This window comes from Monocercomonoides exilis (genome assembly GCF_001643675.1).
Source record: "Monocercomonoides exilis strain PA203 chromosome Unknown scaffold2-2631571, whole genome shotgun sequence".
In the NCBI taxonomy this organism is placed as follows: Eukaryota; Preaxostyla; order Oxymonadida; family Polymastigidae; genus Monocercomonoides; species Monocercomonoides exilis.
Genome location: NW_027150547.1, coordinates 1,366,555 through 1,382,324, shown reverse-complemented (window position 1 = coordinate 1,382,324; position 15,770 = coordinate 1,366,555). Strand labels below are relative to the sequence as shown.

General features: G+C 31.5%; 6 protein-coding genes across 6 annotated transcripts; 3 read left to right on the top strand and 3 right to left on the bottom strand.

Annotated features, from left to right (window-relative positions):
- Positions 1-506: 506 nt before the first annotated feature.
- Positions 507-1,219, bottom strand: MONOS_1162 (uncharacterized protein). The gene is made up of 3 exons (XM_067864167.1): positions 1,138-1,219; positions 922-1,049; positions 507-820 (listed from the first exon to the last, which is right to left on the bottom strand). Exons 1-3 carry the CDS (start codon positions 1,202-1,204, stop codon positions 782-784), a joined length of 234 nt encoding a protein of 77 aa, XP_067735817.1. The 5' UTR covers positions 1,205-1,219; the 3' UTR covers positions 507-781.
- Positions 1,220-1,226: 7 nt separating this feature from the next.
- Positions 1,227-2,077, bottom strand: MONOS_1163 (Adaptor protein complex 4 (AP-4), sigma subunitA). Its single transcript, XM_067864178.1, has 4 exons — positions 1,924-2,077; positions 1,785-1,871; positions 1,641-1,721; positions 1,227-1,586 (listed from the first exon to the last, which is right to left on the bottom strand). Exons 1-4 carry the CDS (start codon positions 2,059-2,061, stop codon positions 1,461-1,463), a joined length of 432 nt encoding a protein of 143 aa, XP_067735816.1. The 5' UTR covers positions 2,062-2,077; the 3' UTR covers positions 1,227-1,460.
- Positions 2,078-2,097: 20 nt separating this feature from the next.
- Positions 2,098-3,477, top strand: MONOS_1164 (putative protein phosphatase 2C-related protein). Its single transcript, XM_067864189.1, has 6 exons — positions 2,098-2,196; positions 2,305-2,421; positions 2,475-2,586; positions 2,664-2,766; positions 2,835-2,944; positions 3,008-3,477. Exons 1-6 carry the CDS (start codon positions 2,113-2,115, stop codon positions 3,283-3,285), a joined length of 804 nt encoding a protein of 267 aa, XP_067735815.1. The 5' UTR covers positions 2,098-2,112; the 3' UTR covers positions 3,286-3,477.
- A 1,763-nt stretch (positions 3,478-5,240) lies between these two features.
- On the top strand, positions 5,241-5,814 carry MONOS_16727 (uncharacterized protein; the record flags this gene model as incomplete). The annotated part of the gene is made up of 2 exons (XM_067869607.1): positions 5,241-5,541; positions 5,603-5,814. The coding sequence occupies 2 exons, from the start codon at positions 5,241-5,243 to the stop codon at positions 5,812-5,814; spliced, it is 513 nt and encodes a 170-aa protein (XP_067735814.1).
- A 4,359-nt stretch (positions 5,815-10,173) lies between these two features.
- Positions 10,174-12,047, top strand: MONOS_5978 (putative solute carrier family 35, member E3). Its single transcript, XM_067876172.1, has 5 exons — positions 10,174-10,486; positions 10,552-10,707; positions 10,766-10,999; positions 11,075-11,157; positions 11,252-12,047. Exons 1-5 carry the CDS (start codon positions 10,199-10,201, stop codon positions 11,427-11,429), a joined length of 939 nt encoding a protein of 312 aa, XP_067735813.1. The 5' UTR covers positions 10,174-10,198; the 3' UTR covers positions 11,430-12,047.
- On the bottom strand, positions 11,969-15,768 carry MONOS_5977 (putative DEAD-box ATP-dependent RNA helicase 29; the record flags this gene model as incomplete). The annotated part of the gene is made up of 5 exons (XM_067876171.1): positions 11,969-14,648; positions 14,746-15,039; positions 15,099-15,194; positions 15,247-15,598; positions 15,714-15,768. 5 exons carry the CDS (start codon positions 15,766-15,768, stop codon positions 12,119-12,121), a joined length of 3,327 nt encoding a protein of 1,108 aa, XP_067735812.1. The 3' UTR covers positions 11,969-12,118.
- Between the last annotated feature and the right edge of the window lie 2 nt (positions 15,769-15,770).

The window sequence follows — 15,770 nt, the reverse complement described above, 5'->3', positions numbered from 1 at the left end:
ATTGTTATTAAAATAATTCTATTTATGTTTTTGATATTAACAATTAAGAATTAGCTCGTTTATTGTGACAGCACTGAAATCAAAATATGCGTGAATTGTTTGAAAAACAATTCAGCAACAGAATTATCAAACACTTATAATTTTTGAAATATTCTTTACAATGAAATTTTTATATTTTTTAAAAATAGAATTTCAGAACATATACAATTTCTTATATTATATTGAAGAATAATTTCATTTTGAAAGAAAATGTCAGTAACTAGTTTTTATGACAATACATAAATGGAGCTTAGGTATTTTCTCACAGAAAATAATTGCATGAACAAGAACTGCTTTTTCAATTTTTGATATCCTAATTGTTTGAATAAGATAGAAACACGGTTCAATTTTTTATTATTATTATTATTATTATTATTATTATTATTATTATTATTTTTTTTTTTTTTTTTTTTGGATATGACTGTAATTTTTAACTTTGATATTAACTCAATAATGAATAAAACCAATTTTGTTTTATCTACTGTTTGTTTGATAACCAGAAAAAAAAGAATTCAAAATTATTTAGCCTATTTTTATTTTTAGCAATAATTTTAAACAGATCATACATACCTTGAGAAAAAATGGAATTTTTTATTAACATAAAAGCGAATACAGAAAAAATCATTTCAAAAATATTCGCTTTTCATTGACGTTGATGGTTAAAAAATAATATGTGACAAAAGCAAATTAGAAAAGGATAAATCTGACATGTCAGATTGTTCAAATAACTTTTTTTAGGATCTTACTTTTCAACAGTTTTTATCTGGATATTTGCCTTTTTCTTAAAATATTTCAAATAAATGACAATCAAATAATAGATGAGAAACAATGTGTTTTTAATGTTAACGGAAAAAATTCGTAAAAAAGTCAAATGAAACAAACAGGTTCAGGTTTGGTATCAGGAACTCCGCCTTCGTCTTCATAGTAATTTGGATCATTTGGATCATAATCTTCCGTTTCAAGTGTTGGATCTGTTTCAGATCCCCATGTTCCTGCTCCTCCAGCTCCTCCTGAAATAAAAAGCAAATAAGGAAAAATGAACAAAAAGACAAGAATTGAAAGTTGTTTGTAATAAAAAATATTAATGTTTTTATCAACCTTTTGCTGCAGTTTTTCCATAGCCGATTTTCGCGTTTTTTGGTTGAATATCTTTCTTGCTTGACATTCTAAAAAAGAATAACAATGGGTAAATTTGATCGCCCCTTTTACCGAAACTATTTGAAAGTCAAAAAAGATTAATATGATGTGATTTTGTTCAATTTGAGAAGTAATCATGAGAACTCTTAGAAAGAAATGAAGTGTTTAAAGTTAGTTGAAAACTCAAGAAAAACAGAACAAATAGATAAAAAACAGTTATGAATGAAATTAATACACTTAATTACATTAAGTGTGTTTCTTTGAAGTCAGATTAATTGGTTGCTTTATGGTGATATTCTGTCGAGAAGTTCAATTGGCTCGAGTATTTCTGCCTTACTTGTGCTGACAATCTGTCCATTAGCAATCATTTCATTAACAATAAAGTGTACTCTGTCAAGATTCATCATAATCTTAAATCAAAAAGCAATAACTTTGCAAAAACTTAAAAAATTTTTCTGTCATACGTCAAATTCACAGACATTGTCAAAATATTCATCAAGTGTTTCCACAAACAAATGAATAAATTCCATTATTGCAAGTTCATTCTATTTTTAAAAATTTATTGTTATCAAAAACTGAAAAATGAAAAATATTTCTTGAAAACAGACCTCATCATCAGTTGTTCCAACAATGATAAAAAGGGAAGCATAACGTTTGTGAAATACAGTATATTTTTCATATGAAAAAAACGGGCACTAACAACAATCAAAACGAAAAGTTCAACAAAAAGTGTTGATGTTTTCAAACTGCTTCATCTGGACGAGAGACGCATTTTCTAACTACTTCTCCTTCAAGTGCTATTCTATCTTTCATTGGTATGTGCTCGTAATATTGAGAAAGTCTTGTTTGCCCGAATTTATTCACAATGAGAAAGAACTGAATCATTTTTTATCCTTCTAAGGGTTGAACCATTATAGTAAAACTTAAAGTTTTTTTATGGCTGCTCCAGAGCTTCCTCCACTTGTAAAGGATTTTGGCTATGATGAGGAAATGAATCCTAGATATAGGCGTACAATGGAAGTATTTAATATTTATATATATTTTTAATTTTATACAACGCTTTTTTTAATTGCAATCCTTGATATTGTTTTATTTAACAACGACCACATATCTTTTATGAATAATTAGGATGCGCATGTTTTTTTTGAGAGAGCTGGATTGGACAGAAAAGGAGTATTTTTTGGTGTATTTGACGGTCACGGAGGAACATCTGCAGTTGAATTTGTGAGAGATAACATTTATCGAGTTTGCACATTTTTGATGAACTTTTAATCTTATTTTATTAATAAAAATTTTAGACATTTATGGAAGTTATTGTAGCAAATCCTTCAGCACCAATTGCAACTGTAATGGCTGAAACCTTTAAAATGACAGATAAAAAAATGGAAGGTGCTCATATTGAATTTGATGGTTTGTATCTATTTTTTGTATATACATGTGCGTATTAAAAACAAATTTTATGATGTTTGTGATTGCAATAAATACAGGATGTACGGCTGCTGTTGTTTTCATCCGAAGAGAAATTCTAGAAGGAAAAGAAGTTACAAAAATTTACTCAGCGAATTGCGGAGATGCTAGAACAGTTTTAGTGTATATATTATTATTATTAGTTTATATTCTGTTTGAATGATATTAATTTTTTTTATCAATTTGTAAAGGAGAAATGGGACTGGAAAGCGTTTATCTTTTGATCACAAGCCAAATCTTCCAGAGGAAGTTGAACGAATACAAGCTGCGGGAGGTTTTGTGGCAATGGGACGTGTTAATGGTGTGCATGTCTATTGTGTTAAAAATTCATGTTGTGTTTAAAATAACAATCATATCATTGTAGGAGTTCTCGCTGTTTCAAGAGCACTTGGAGATATAGCTATGAAGAAATATGTAACAAGTGATCCATATGTTTCAGAAACAATAGTGGATTATGAAAAAGATACTCATATTATTGTAGCCTGTGATGGAGTTTGGGATGTTGTTAACGATGATGAAGCTGCAAAAATTATCACCGAAAAAAAAGGAGCTGGATGCGAAAAAGCTGCGGAGGCATTGAAGCAACGTGCTTTAGATGCTGGTAGCATGGACAATGTTTCTGTTATGGTTGTTCAAATTTAACTCACGTGATTATCATTTCTGTTATCATTGTTACTATTGCTGAATGTTTTACTGTATTTTTTTTTCCTTCTTTCTTGATGTTCAACTAATTCATTTCAAATCTATCTCTTATAATCAGAATATGTTCGATTATTTTTATACAATTCATTTTTAAAATTTTAAAGTTCTGAAATTTCCAAATTTGAATATGGGGTAATTAATATGCCCGTACGTTTTTTGAAATTCAAATTGTTCAACGAGTTGTGAAAAATTAATGTCATCAGTTGGCATAATGACGTGTTGAAACATATCGCATCTGTCCATAATACGGATGATAATCTTTGAAATCATGACTATTATCGGAATGTGTGTTGTTTCAAAGTTTTGAATCAATAAAATCTTTTTTTTGCAAAAAATTGTTTCAAAAGTTCCTTTTGTTTAATTTTCAGGTGAATGTGAAAAATGAATATTTTCTTAAAAATATCGTTCCAACTCACCAAATTTCATCAGCTTGGAAATAATAACTTTGTCCAGAATTCATTAACATTCCGGTGAAATTTGGTGAGTTGGAATGAAATATTTTTGAAAATATACTTTTTTTAATTTCACCCGAAAATTAACCGAAAGGAATTTTTCATAAAAATATTGACATATAATCACGGACAAAACCCGGGAAAGGGACAAAACCCGGAAATTTCTAACAAAAAACGAAAAAATGAAAAAGCAAATTATCAAATTTGATACTAGCAATCACATGCATATTTCAATTGTTTATCAATAATTCAATAATAATATGAATAAAAAACTGAACTTGAATTACAAATTTCTCTTTTATATATGGATCGATAAACCATAACGTATCCATTTTCCTTCAATATGTCTTCTTTTCCTTCTTCAACAGCTCTTTCCAAAATTTTTGCAACAGCCGAGAATCGAAGACTGAATTCAAAAGTTGAAAAAATTAACTTTCTTCTATCAAAAGAAGAAATTTCACACAAAAGCATTGTTTCTTCAGGGTTAGTTTCTTCTTCGGCTCTATATCGACATATCTCTTCTTTAAAGCATGGAAGAGATCTTCAACACAATGGTAGACCGAACATGTTCAACAAAGAAGAACAAGAAGAAATTGAAGATTGTGCGAAAACACTATTAATTTCGACGAACAAAATAACAATAAAAGATGTCATCAGAATTGAACGGTTTATTTAAGGATATGTTTTTCTACTCTTTTCAATTTATATTTTTAGGCCGAGAATGTTTTGAAGAGAAGAAAACGAAATGAAGATGACGAATGTGAAATGAAAGAAATTAATGAAAAATGGGCTCGAAGATTTATAAGAAAAAGTAACGCTTTGAATATGGTTAAGCCAAAATATTTGGATGAAAAACGGCTTCTAGCATCCTCTCCTGCTAACATTTCTTCATGGTTTTCATTATTGGAGGAAACATTAAAAACAAAAAAAATCAGTCAGGATCTGATTTTAAATATTGATGAAACTGGAATCAGTTTATGTAAATCAGATAATAACTACATCATCACAGATTCAGATCAAAAGCAGCCAGTATTACATTCACAACAGCATGAGCCCAACGCGACATTAATTTTTGGAGTTTATGCAGACGGATCTTTTTTAAATCCTTTTATGTTGTGGCCTTCGAGAACAGTTCCGAAAGATCTTCTTCCTTTGAAGTTTCGAAATGTTGAAATTGTTGCCAATGGAAGTGGATGGATCACAAAAAGTGACTTCGAAGAAATTATGATGTAACACATATTACCTTCATTTGACAAGAAAAGAATAGAACTTCATGGAAATGAAGCAACAGCGCTGATTATCATGGATGGACATTCGTCAAGGCTTTGTTGGCCAGTAATATCCTGGTGCCGCACACATTCAATTGTAATTGCAATTCTTCCATCTCATACCACTCATTTAACACAACGCCTTGATAGATACGTGTTTGCCCGGTTCAAAAAAATGTTGCATTCTTCTTTCGAACCTCCCACAGAAAGTGGAGTATCTGCCTACAGAAAAGCTCTTATTCCAGCTTTGGCAGATGCAGTGAGTGCTGCACTGGATCCCAGACCTATTAGAAAATCATTCTACGCATGCGGAATTGAGCCCTTCGATCCTTCTGTTGATTTGGATCGATTGCCCAATCAGTTGTCAATCGCAAAAATTTCTTCGCTAACTTCTTTATGCACTTTTTCCGGAATCATGAACAAAAAGGTTATTACAAGTGATGAATTTGTTGAGGAGAACGCCCCACATGAGGAAGGTTTATATAATAAAAATCATATTTTTGGGATTATTTTTAAGAAAATTGTTTTTTTTACCAGGAAAATGTGAACTGAACAAATGCAGCGTCGTCCTATCCAAGCTGGCATCAGTGAGTCAACATGATAAGCAACAGAACAAAAGTTGTGATAAAACAATTTCTGGGCAAAACTTAGAAGAAGAAATGGAGGAGAATGTATTGTTTGCGGCTGAAAAACGAAAAAGAAAGAAGGTTTCAGAATCAGCTTGGGGAGGACAGTTTGACTTTAACTAAATAACGTAACTATTTTCGAGGAACAAAAACTTTGAATGCCCGATTTATAAATTTTCGTTTTTGTTCCATAAATAACGAAAGCCAAATGTTTCGGTTAATGTTTTTTTTCACACCAAAGTTATTAAAATAGAAAAGAATTCAATCTAAAAACAACTTAAATAGACATAGTTTTTCTATTTTTTGTTTTTTTTCCAGATGTGCGTGAACTACTAATTCAATTAAACTTAGAAATAAATCAAATCTGAAGACATCGAAAACTGCGGAGTATGCTTCCGGGTTTTGTCCTTTTCCCGGGTTTTGTCCATGATTATATGGGTGATTATTTTGTAATCACATTTTTTGCTACAAAAAAAAAAAAAAAAAAAATTCGGTTTGATAATGCAATCTTGAATTTTTGTTTCTAAACTCAGAAAATTGATAATTCAAATCAATGAATATCTCTTTCAAATTATTTCATCAAATATTGGCTTTTAAAACAATTGATAAACATTTAACATTTGTTGGTTAATTATTTGTCAAATGTCATTGAATTTACAAAAAAAGAAAGCAACACTCCGAAAAAAGTTATAATTTCAAAAATAATCACCCATATTCTATTTCAATTTACACCACATTTTTTTGTCTCTTTTTGTGATCAATGCTTCAAGATTTTTCACTGAAAAATGCATTTCATATCAATTTTGAAAACAAAATTTGGATGTTGTTGATAGAAAATAGATTTTTTTATAACAAAAAATGATCAAAAAATAAGGTGTTCAATTCAAACAGTTTTAAAAATTAGTGCAACTTTTCAAAAATAATAATCCACATATTTATGGATGCTGGAAACCAAAAAAAAAAAAAAAAAAAAAAAAAAAAAAAAAAAAATACACTTTCTCCGATAAAAGGCGATTGTGTCATATTTTTTTGAAAACCTTTGAAGATTTAAAGTTGAATAAAGTTTTGTTATGAATGCATAATTGTTGATTTTTTATAAAAAAAATATAATCTGTGTGATTATTTATGAAATTATTTCTTTTTTCGGGGAATTGATTTTTCAAAGGTTGTTGATTATTTCGAAGAGATTTTGAATTCAATTTCTTAATTCATCGCAACGGTTTGAAAAACAAATGTGAAAGCTGAAATAATGACAATGATCTCTAGAATTTGACTTTTCACATTTCAGTGGTTATTTCCAAACAAATAAGGAAAACTTTCCAATCGAAAATAATAAAAGAAAAAATATGTTTTGATAAATAATCACCCATATTGTCAGAAAAAAAAATTATTTTTTAACAATATTTGACTGATCCTTTTGAAAATCATACTTTCGTTCGAGTTTTGATCAAAAAAATTTTCGGAAAGGGAATCGGAAAAAAAGGCTTAAAAGTGCACTTTTTTATCTTTCACTTATCAAACTTTTATTTTAAAAATGTTTGGACAAACAAAAAATAATTTTGAAGAAATTTAAGAATAATTTTCAGTTTGTGTTTAATTATTTTGATTATTTGAACTTTCAGAGGCGTTTGTTTCGATATCATCGATATGGAATGTGTATGCAATTTAATAGTATTTTTACATGTTTTGTGTTTGTATTATAATTTTATTTCGTTTATGTTATTTTGACAGAAATGAAAATTTGCTAATGATTCAACGATTCAGAGAATGAATTAAGTTCCAAATCCAACACAAAAATGTCGAAAATAAGTCATTCTTGCCTAATAATATGTGTTTATATTTTTTGGGTGTTTGTTAATAATAAGTTATTTAACATTCTCCTAATTCTTTCAAAGAATTTATTTTCTATTGTTGATGAAACTTCCTTTTGGTATATATTGTCCTATTTAAATGTGCAATGTTTATTGATCCAATTTTGTGAGTGTGACGTGCAAAAACAAAAATTAGATTGAGGAGTAATAAATGTTTGCTTTTTTCTAATGAAGTTGAAATGTGATTGATTATCATTCAAACTATTTGTCACATTTGATGTGCAAATAATAGTTTCACATCCTTCTTTCTTTCTGTTTGATTCATCTTTGGCACAAAAACAATTCGGAGGAATGATAATTGGTGAAATTGGTTGATAGGATATTTCACTCCTGTTCCCGAGGGTTTCATGTTTTTTTTGTCAGTTTTGATTTCTTGCAGAATGGAAGATCCAAATTTTGATAGGCTATTCATTTCTTTCGACGATCCTATACAAATTTAATAATTCAAAGAAGATTCCTCAAAATATTTGGCTTCATTGTTGTGTAGTTTTCGTTTTTGTGAAGGTGACAATTATGTTGAAGATTCTGTTGAATTTTCCATCATCCATTGATTTCCTCTTGTCCATTCTTTTTCTGTCAAGCCTTATCAAGAAATGAAATCAAACAATTGATAATACAAATACAAACCTTGCTTGCATTCTGGAACTGTTGGCTTTTTTGGTTTGAGGATAAAGTTGTTGTTTCGCAAAAGAGTCTTTTTTGCATAGTTAAACATCCCTTTTGAAATATCAAAATTATGATTTTGTAATTGCTTCAGAGTATTTTTTCCACTCAACGATCACAAAAGCATTGTTTTCTCATGCTTATGTGCATATTTGTATTTCACTGAAAGATCATCTTTTAAGCAATCAATATCCGCTTTGAACATTTCAAAATGTGAAAAAAAACTTCACAAAAAGGAAATTCGTTGTTAAAAAGGATAAAAAAAGAATAAAGAGTTAAACTGTTTAATTGTTTTCTCACAACATTCATTATTGATGTTGCGTCTTTAAATTTAAGAAATAAATACATGGGGGAAAATATGGGCTTTCAAGCTTTTTATGCACAAAGCACAATAAAATTGCTTCTCTCATAACATTATTTAACTTTATCAGATTTTGAAATAAAGTTGATTTTCACATCCGTTAACAGGCATCGGAGAAATCAAAACATATAGTTTTCCAACATTTTACGAATGTCAAAAAATGGACAAATTTTTTAAGTGTTTTTTGATCAAAAAAAATCAATGAAAAGTGCATAATTTTTCTATGAAAATGCCTGACCCAAAATATTTTGCCCCACATAATCAATTGTTCTGTTCCATTTCCACCAATCTTTTTCAATTCTTCCCAGGCAATCGAAGCCCATGCGGAAAGAGTTGACACGGGACTTGTGAACATTGATATTAAATTGTTTAAGAAAAAAATGATTAAATTAGTCATAAGATATAAGTTTATGAATATCAAAAGAATTTACATATTCGACACCTTCAAATGAAAACACACATATAAAATGAAAAAATCTAAATAATCTTTACGTTCAAACAAATATAAATGTTCTGAAAATATGTGCAGATCTTGATTAACACAAAAGACTATTAAATTCCATTCAAAATAAAAACAAAAAAACACATAAATTACAAAATTACGAAAGAACTCCTCTATAATAATGTAAATACATAACAAAACACGTTCAAATAAAACAGTTAAAAATCTATCTTTCATAAATCTTCTTATCTTTTTCTCTATCTCTTTAACTCTTTCTTTCTCACTCTTGTCTATTTTTCTCTTCATTCTAACACTTCCTATCATGTGCCTATATCGTTTATTTGATAAGAACTTTTCCATTTCTTCCTTTTTCTTTTGATCAACACTATCTCCATTTAATTTGAGCCAATCATATTTGTTATTGTCTCTTTTTTATTGTATTTCCTTTTCTACCAATCTATATGTCCTATTATTAATTTCAAAAAAAACCGAAAAGAAAAAACAAATACAAATATAAATTAAAACACAAAAGAATATAAACACATATTATTAGGCAAGAATGACTTATTTTCGACATTTTTGTGTTGGATTTGGAACTTAATTCATTCTCTGAATCGTTGAATCATTAGCAAATTTTCATTTCTGTCAAAATAACATAAACGAAATAAAATTATAATACAAACACAAAACATGTAAAAATACTATTAAATTGCATACACATTCCATATCGATGATATCGAAACAAACGCCTCTGAAAGTTCAAATAATCAAAATAATTAAACACAAACTGAAAATTATTCTTAAATTTCTTCAAAATTATTTTTTGTTTGTCCAAACATTTTTAAAATAAAAGTTTGATAAGTGAAAGATAAAAAAGTGCACTTTTAAGCCTTTTTTTCCGATTCCCTTTCCGAAAATTTTTTTGATCAAAACTCGAACGAAAGTATGATTTTCAAAAGGATCAGCCATTTATTTAATATTCGCAATAAAAAAATTAACTTAAAATAAATAGAAACATATAAAAAATAATTTTTCAAGTAATTTTTGTTTATTTTTTATCCGCAAATTCCAACATGAAATGTTATAAAGCAATTAAATAACAAAAAAATTTCGGTTGAATTTAAGCATCAAAAATGGGTTGATCTTCCTAAAAATTTTGCATAAAAAGAGATGCAAAACAAGGAACAATATTCACCTCAGCAAATTATTATACCTCTTGCAACAAATTGGTTTTCGTGCGTAACTGTTGTGCTGGTGAATAAATTTGTTTTCAGAAGATGGCCATTTGGAACAACTTTAAGTGCAATTCATTTTGTTGTAAATTTTATCGGATTGTCAATTGCATGCCATTTCAAAGTTTTTGACTATAAAAAGCTGTCAATTTTGAAAGTCTTTCCACTTGCTTTTGCATTTTGCTTCAGCATATTTCTCAATAATTTATCAATTCAATTCAATCCAGTATGCTTTGATGTTATATAAGTAATAACTTTCAACTTTATGAAACATCTTTCATTACAATTTAGATCGGTACATATCAGACTTTAAAAATTGCTGTTACTCCGTGCGTTTGCATGATAGAGATGTTTATTTTAAAGATCAAGATTTCTTTAAAGGCACAGATATCAATGATCATTATGCTTGTGGGAATTGGATTATGCACAATTTCACGTTTCGATGGGGTGTGCCATTTGTTCATTAATAATAATTTCCACAAACATTTTATTATTGTTTTATCAGAATAATACATTATCTGGCTTCTTAATTGGATTAAGCGGTGTTATTGCAACTGCAATGTATCAAATTATGTCTAAAACCAAACAGAAAGAATTAAACTGCAATGAATACCAATTGTTGCTTTATGAAACTCCTTTATCTGCCTTAATTTTGTGGATTATAGTACCTTTTATTGAGAACTATGCATGGGATGATCCAAAATCAATTTGGCATCAATCTTATACTTCAGATCTTATTGTTTGTTGAAATTCTTATTATGTCAATAATTCAATTATTTTTCTTTTGACAAACCATTAAATTCGTGATTTGTAGTTGGCCATTTGCTTCACTGCACTGATGTCTACACTCATAAATATTTCTCTTTTTGTTGCCATCAAGCGAACATCTGCTCTAACGTTTGCATTTTCTTTGAAACATGCAAAATTTAATGGTAATTATTTAAATCAATATGATATTTTTATTTTCTTTTCTAACTTATCGAAAAAATAGATACAACATTGTCTCCAATATGAAAACTGTATCTATTTTGTTATTGGGAACACTGATGTTCAAAGAAAAACTAAGTCTTCGACAAGTTATTGGAATGATCATTGCTGTTTTTGGTGTTATTTGCTATTCTTCAGTGAAAATGATGGAAGCCAAGAAAATTCAGCAACAAAACAACTAAAACTTTCAAAGAAAAAGCGTGATTTGTAAAGACCGCATGACTCATGGATGAGGAAGGACTAACATTTTATTTGAAAAGAGGACATAGAAACAACATGTTTTTTTTACAATTCACACATTTTAATCATATTATTTTTTTGTTTTGCAAGAGTGCACTCGTCTGCTTAGAACACTTTTTTTCTATAACTTTGATGTTTCATCACATTTGTACACGTGATTGATTATCTTTTTCTTTCTTTTCTTTGTCAATTTTTATTCTTTTCTGGCCTCTGTTACTTTTTTTTACTGTTCTGTTAACTCTTCGTTTTATAGTTTATCTTTTGCTGTTGTTTTGTTTGAAAATAGCATTCAATGCAATTTATTACAGTTTTTTCATTTTTCTAAAAAAATTATTATTTACTTTGCAGTCTTTTCTTCTTTGTGCCTCGTATTTCTCCTTCTTTTGAAGGATATTTTTTTGATTTTTTCTATGATTTCGCGATCACAATCTTAGACAATAAGATAGAAATTGTCTGCAAAGTAATAATAATGACGTTATGCTTCTTTTTCTTTTCTCTTTTTTCAGAGCAATTCAGAAGTGCAGTGAAGTGAATTCTTAAGAACAATGAAGTGTTTTTTTTCCTGTAAAAAATACTTTTTTCACTATTTCTTAAAAAAAAAATACAAAAGAATATTCAATTCTTATTCTTTTCATTTCCTTCTTCCTCCTCTTCCTCCTTTCCCTCCTTTCCCTCCTCCTCCCTTTGCCCTTCTCCTCTTTTGCTCCCTAACTTGCCTTGCATGTTCCTTCAGTTTAAATTGCCTTACCCTCTTCTTTGCAATCTCTTCAGCACTTTTTAGTTCGTCTTTCACTCTTCTTTTGCCACCTTTTTCATTTTGTGCTCCTCCCTTTTTCTTTCCTTGATACCCTCCTCTCTCTGACTTATCTCCTGGCCTTTTACCATGTCTTGCTTTAGGCTTCACCGATAAGTGGTCTTTTTTGTAAGGAGCAAGTTTTTTCGACATGTGTTCGTCTCTTTCATCCTCATCGTCCCATTTCCCTTTCTTCCCTTTAAAGCCATTAACATCTCTCCTTCCAACTCCGCCCCTTCCTCCTCTTATCCACCCAACTCTTCCTTCCTTCACTTCTTCTGCTTCTTCTTCTTCTCCCACTGAAGGAATCGCCCTATGAGTCTTCTTTTTCCATGCTTCGTATATGCTCATTCCATAATCCTTCATACCTCTTTTCACATCACCATCAACATCTCCACTTCTCCTTCTTCTCTCTCTCCTTTCCCTCTTTCTCCTTTCTTCTTCAGCCTCTCTGATTCTTCGCCTTCCTCCCATTTCACCTTCCATTCTCATTCGCTTTGCTTCCTCAAGCAACGGATTCTTCCCTGGCCCGTCTTTGTTCACAAACTTCATTTTCTTTCTGTCCCACACTTTTTGGTTCCCTCTAAACACTTTGTTTTCCTCTGGTTCTCTGGCATTTTTCATTGATCCTGTTCCATCTGACCCCAAGTCAAGCGCCAACTCTGAGAGCGAGCGAGTAAACGCAGACAGCTCGTGAACAGCTGCAGAAGACGAGTACGAGGAAGATCCAATCATCAGCCCTTGCTCTTTCTGGTTTGTCCGCGGCTCAGCTGACAGATAGAACTGCTTGTCGCGGAAGTCTGTTGGCACTGGCTTGAGCGCAACTGGGGCAGCTGATCCACTTGAAAGCTGCTTCGTCCTCTTTGTCTGCCCAAACGTGTTGCCTTCTTCATTCAGATTGTTCTCTGTATTGTTTTGTGCATCATCCCCTCCAAACTCTGAGCGATGTGTTGAGATGTATTGCACATCTTTCTGCTCTTCTTCCTTCTCTTTCATTCGCCTCAGTTTTGCAGCTTCATTATGCTTTTTCTTCGCTTCTGTCATTGCACTGAACTTGGTGAACGCTCCAACCATCAATTCCTTTTTCTTACGCTGCTTCATCGTTTCTTCATCTAATTTCATGTTCTTTTCAAGCTGCTTTTCTTTCTTCTTTTTCTCTTTTTCTTTCTTTTTCCTTTCAGCAAGCGAAACTTTCGACTTCGCCTTTGGAAGATCATCATCATCATCATCATCTCCATCATTTTCTCCCATTTGATTGAAACCATCATCACCTTTGAAAGGATGAGGCTTCTTTGCTTGTTGGTCAGATGCCAACTGGGAAGATGAAGATGACGAAGAAGGAGCAGCCAATAGAGACAATGCAATAAAAGAGCGAGAAGGGCGGTAGTTGTGCAACTGGCTCAGCATTGCCTGCTTGGATGTTTCTGCTTCAAGAGCAGACAACTCCATATTCATCGCATTCTCTGATGGTGCTGATGCCGAAGATGAACTCGACGAACCTGTTGAAACAGAAGTGGTGTTCAGCAGATCCTTAAACAACGGATGGATTCCAATTCCAGAAAATCCCCAATCAATATCCTCAGCTTCATCTCCTTCCGTTTCTGCATCCTCATTCAAATCTGCTCCTTCTTTTGTCGCTTTTTTATCCTCTGTGCTTTTTGATGACGGCAATGGTTCATGCTTCATTAGCTGCTTTGCCTTTCGAACAGCTCCAGCTGAAGCTAGCGGCCTTTCTCTTCGATAAACACGTTGGGCATTTGCAACTGCGCTTCGCAATGCCAAAAGACTGCCAGCAAGAACAGATGAAGTGGAGCAGATGTTAGTCACAGTCGAGCAGCAAAGAGAAAGGTGCAAAGAAGGAAAGCTTCCAAGAATAAACTCTGCATCTTTGTCATTGCCGCCTTCATTGGCTGCATCATCACTTTCCATTGCTGAATCCTCTCGTTCACTGGATTTTCCACTGGCTTTGCTATTATCATCTTCATCATCACTGGAGGAGTTCAATATTTCTTTCATTGATGCCAGACGAGGCTTCACACCGAGAAACATGCACAAATCGATCCAATGAGGAATCTCTTCCTTCACAAGCAACGAATAGCACTGTCCCTTTCGCCCAGCTCTTGCTGTTCTTCCTGCTCTGTGGACGAAAACTTTTGGATTGGCAGGAAAATCGAAGTGAATGACAACGTCGAGGACAGGCAAATCAAGACCTCTTGCGGCAACATCAGTCACAACAAGCACAGAAACACGTCGTGCCACAAACTGGCTCAAGGCCTTTTTCTGAGCAGAAACATCGAGCGCTCCATAGACACAGGCAGAAGAAATAGAGGTTCCACTAAGAAGTGTGTGAATGTACTCAACTTGAAATCTTTGATAGAAACGAAAAAAAAATTTTTTTTATTAATTTCAATTTGGTATTCAATTATTAAAAGATAATCAGTAAACTTGTTTAAAATCAAACAAACCTTGTAGCTGCAAAAATAATTGTTTGCTTGCTCGAAGGAATTATGGACTGCAAAAGTAAAATCAATGCTCCATATTTTTCTTCTGTCTGACATGTTAAGAAAAAGCATTCCAAATCAGGAGATAGAGTTTGCTCCACATCCAATCTGACAAGCTCAGCATTCTCTCTCAATCCAGATCTCACAAAAGCTGTGACTTTTGATGGCATTGTGGCAGAAAACAATCCACTTTGGTGTGATGCTGGCAAACGTGCACAGATTTCAGCGATCTGAGGAGCAAATTTTAATTCAAACAAACTGAAAAAATGAATAAAATGAATTCCAACGCATATAACAAAACAAATAAAATAAAATACTTATCTGCTTCATCAAAAATAATAATTTCGATTCTCTGTAAACTCATTTTCGTTTCAACAATATGGTGAAGAAGTCTTCCAGGAGTTGCTATAATTCTAAAATATATTTAAAAAAATGATATACATAAACAAAGTATAAAAAACAAACATATCAGGGTTACGGGCAAGTGCCTCAAATTGTTCATTCATGTTTTCTCCTCCAACAATAGGAGCAAGGATCAGATTAGTGAATTTTGACAGTTGTTTTGCAAATTTCAAAGTTTGTATTGCTAAATCTCGTGTTGGTGAGAGAATAATAGCACGTGCTCCGACAGTCGTGGAGTGGGATTGAAGTTTTTCAATCAAAGGAACCAGAAAAGCAGCAGTTTTTCCAGAACCAGTTCTAGCCATAGCAACCAAATCTCGACCATTGAGAAGAACAGGAATAGCTTTTCGTTGAATTGGAGTTGGAATTTTATATCCAAGTGCTCCTATTCCCTTAAGCACAGGATCAGACAAACCTTGTAAAATTAAGATAAGCATTTTGTTCCAATTTCACATAAATAACAAATTGAACAACATAAAATAATATCACTATAATTTTCTGCACAAAAAATTAGCAAATGCTAGTCATACCGAATTGTTTGAAAGCACCCACAAATTTCAAAAAGCGAGCTTCTTTATTTTCCATTA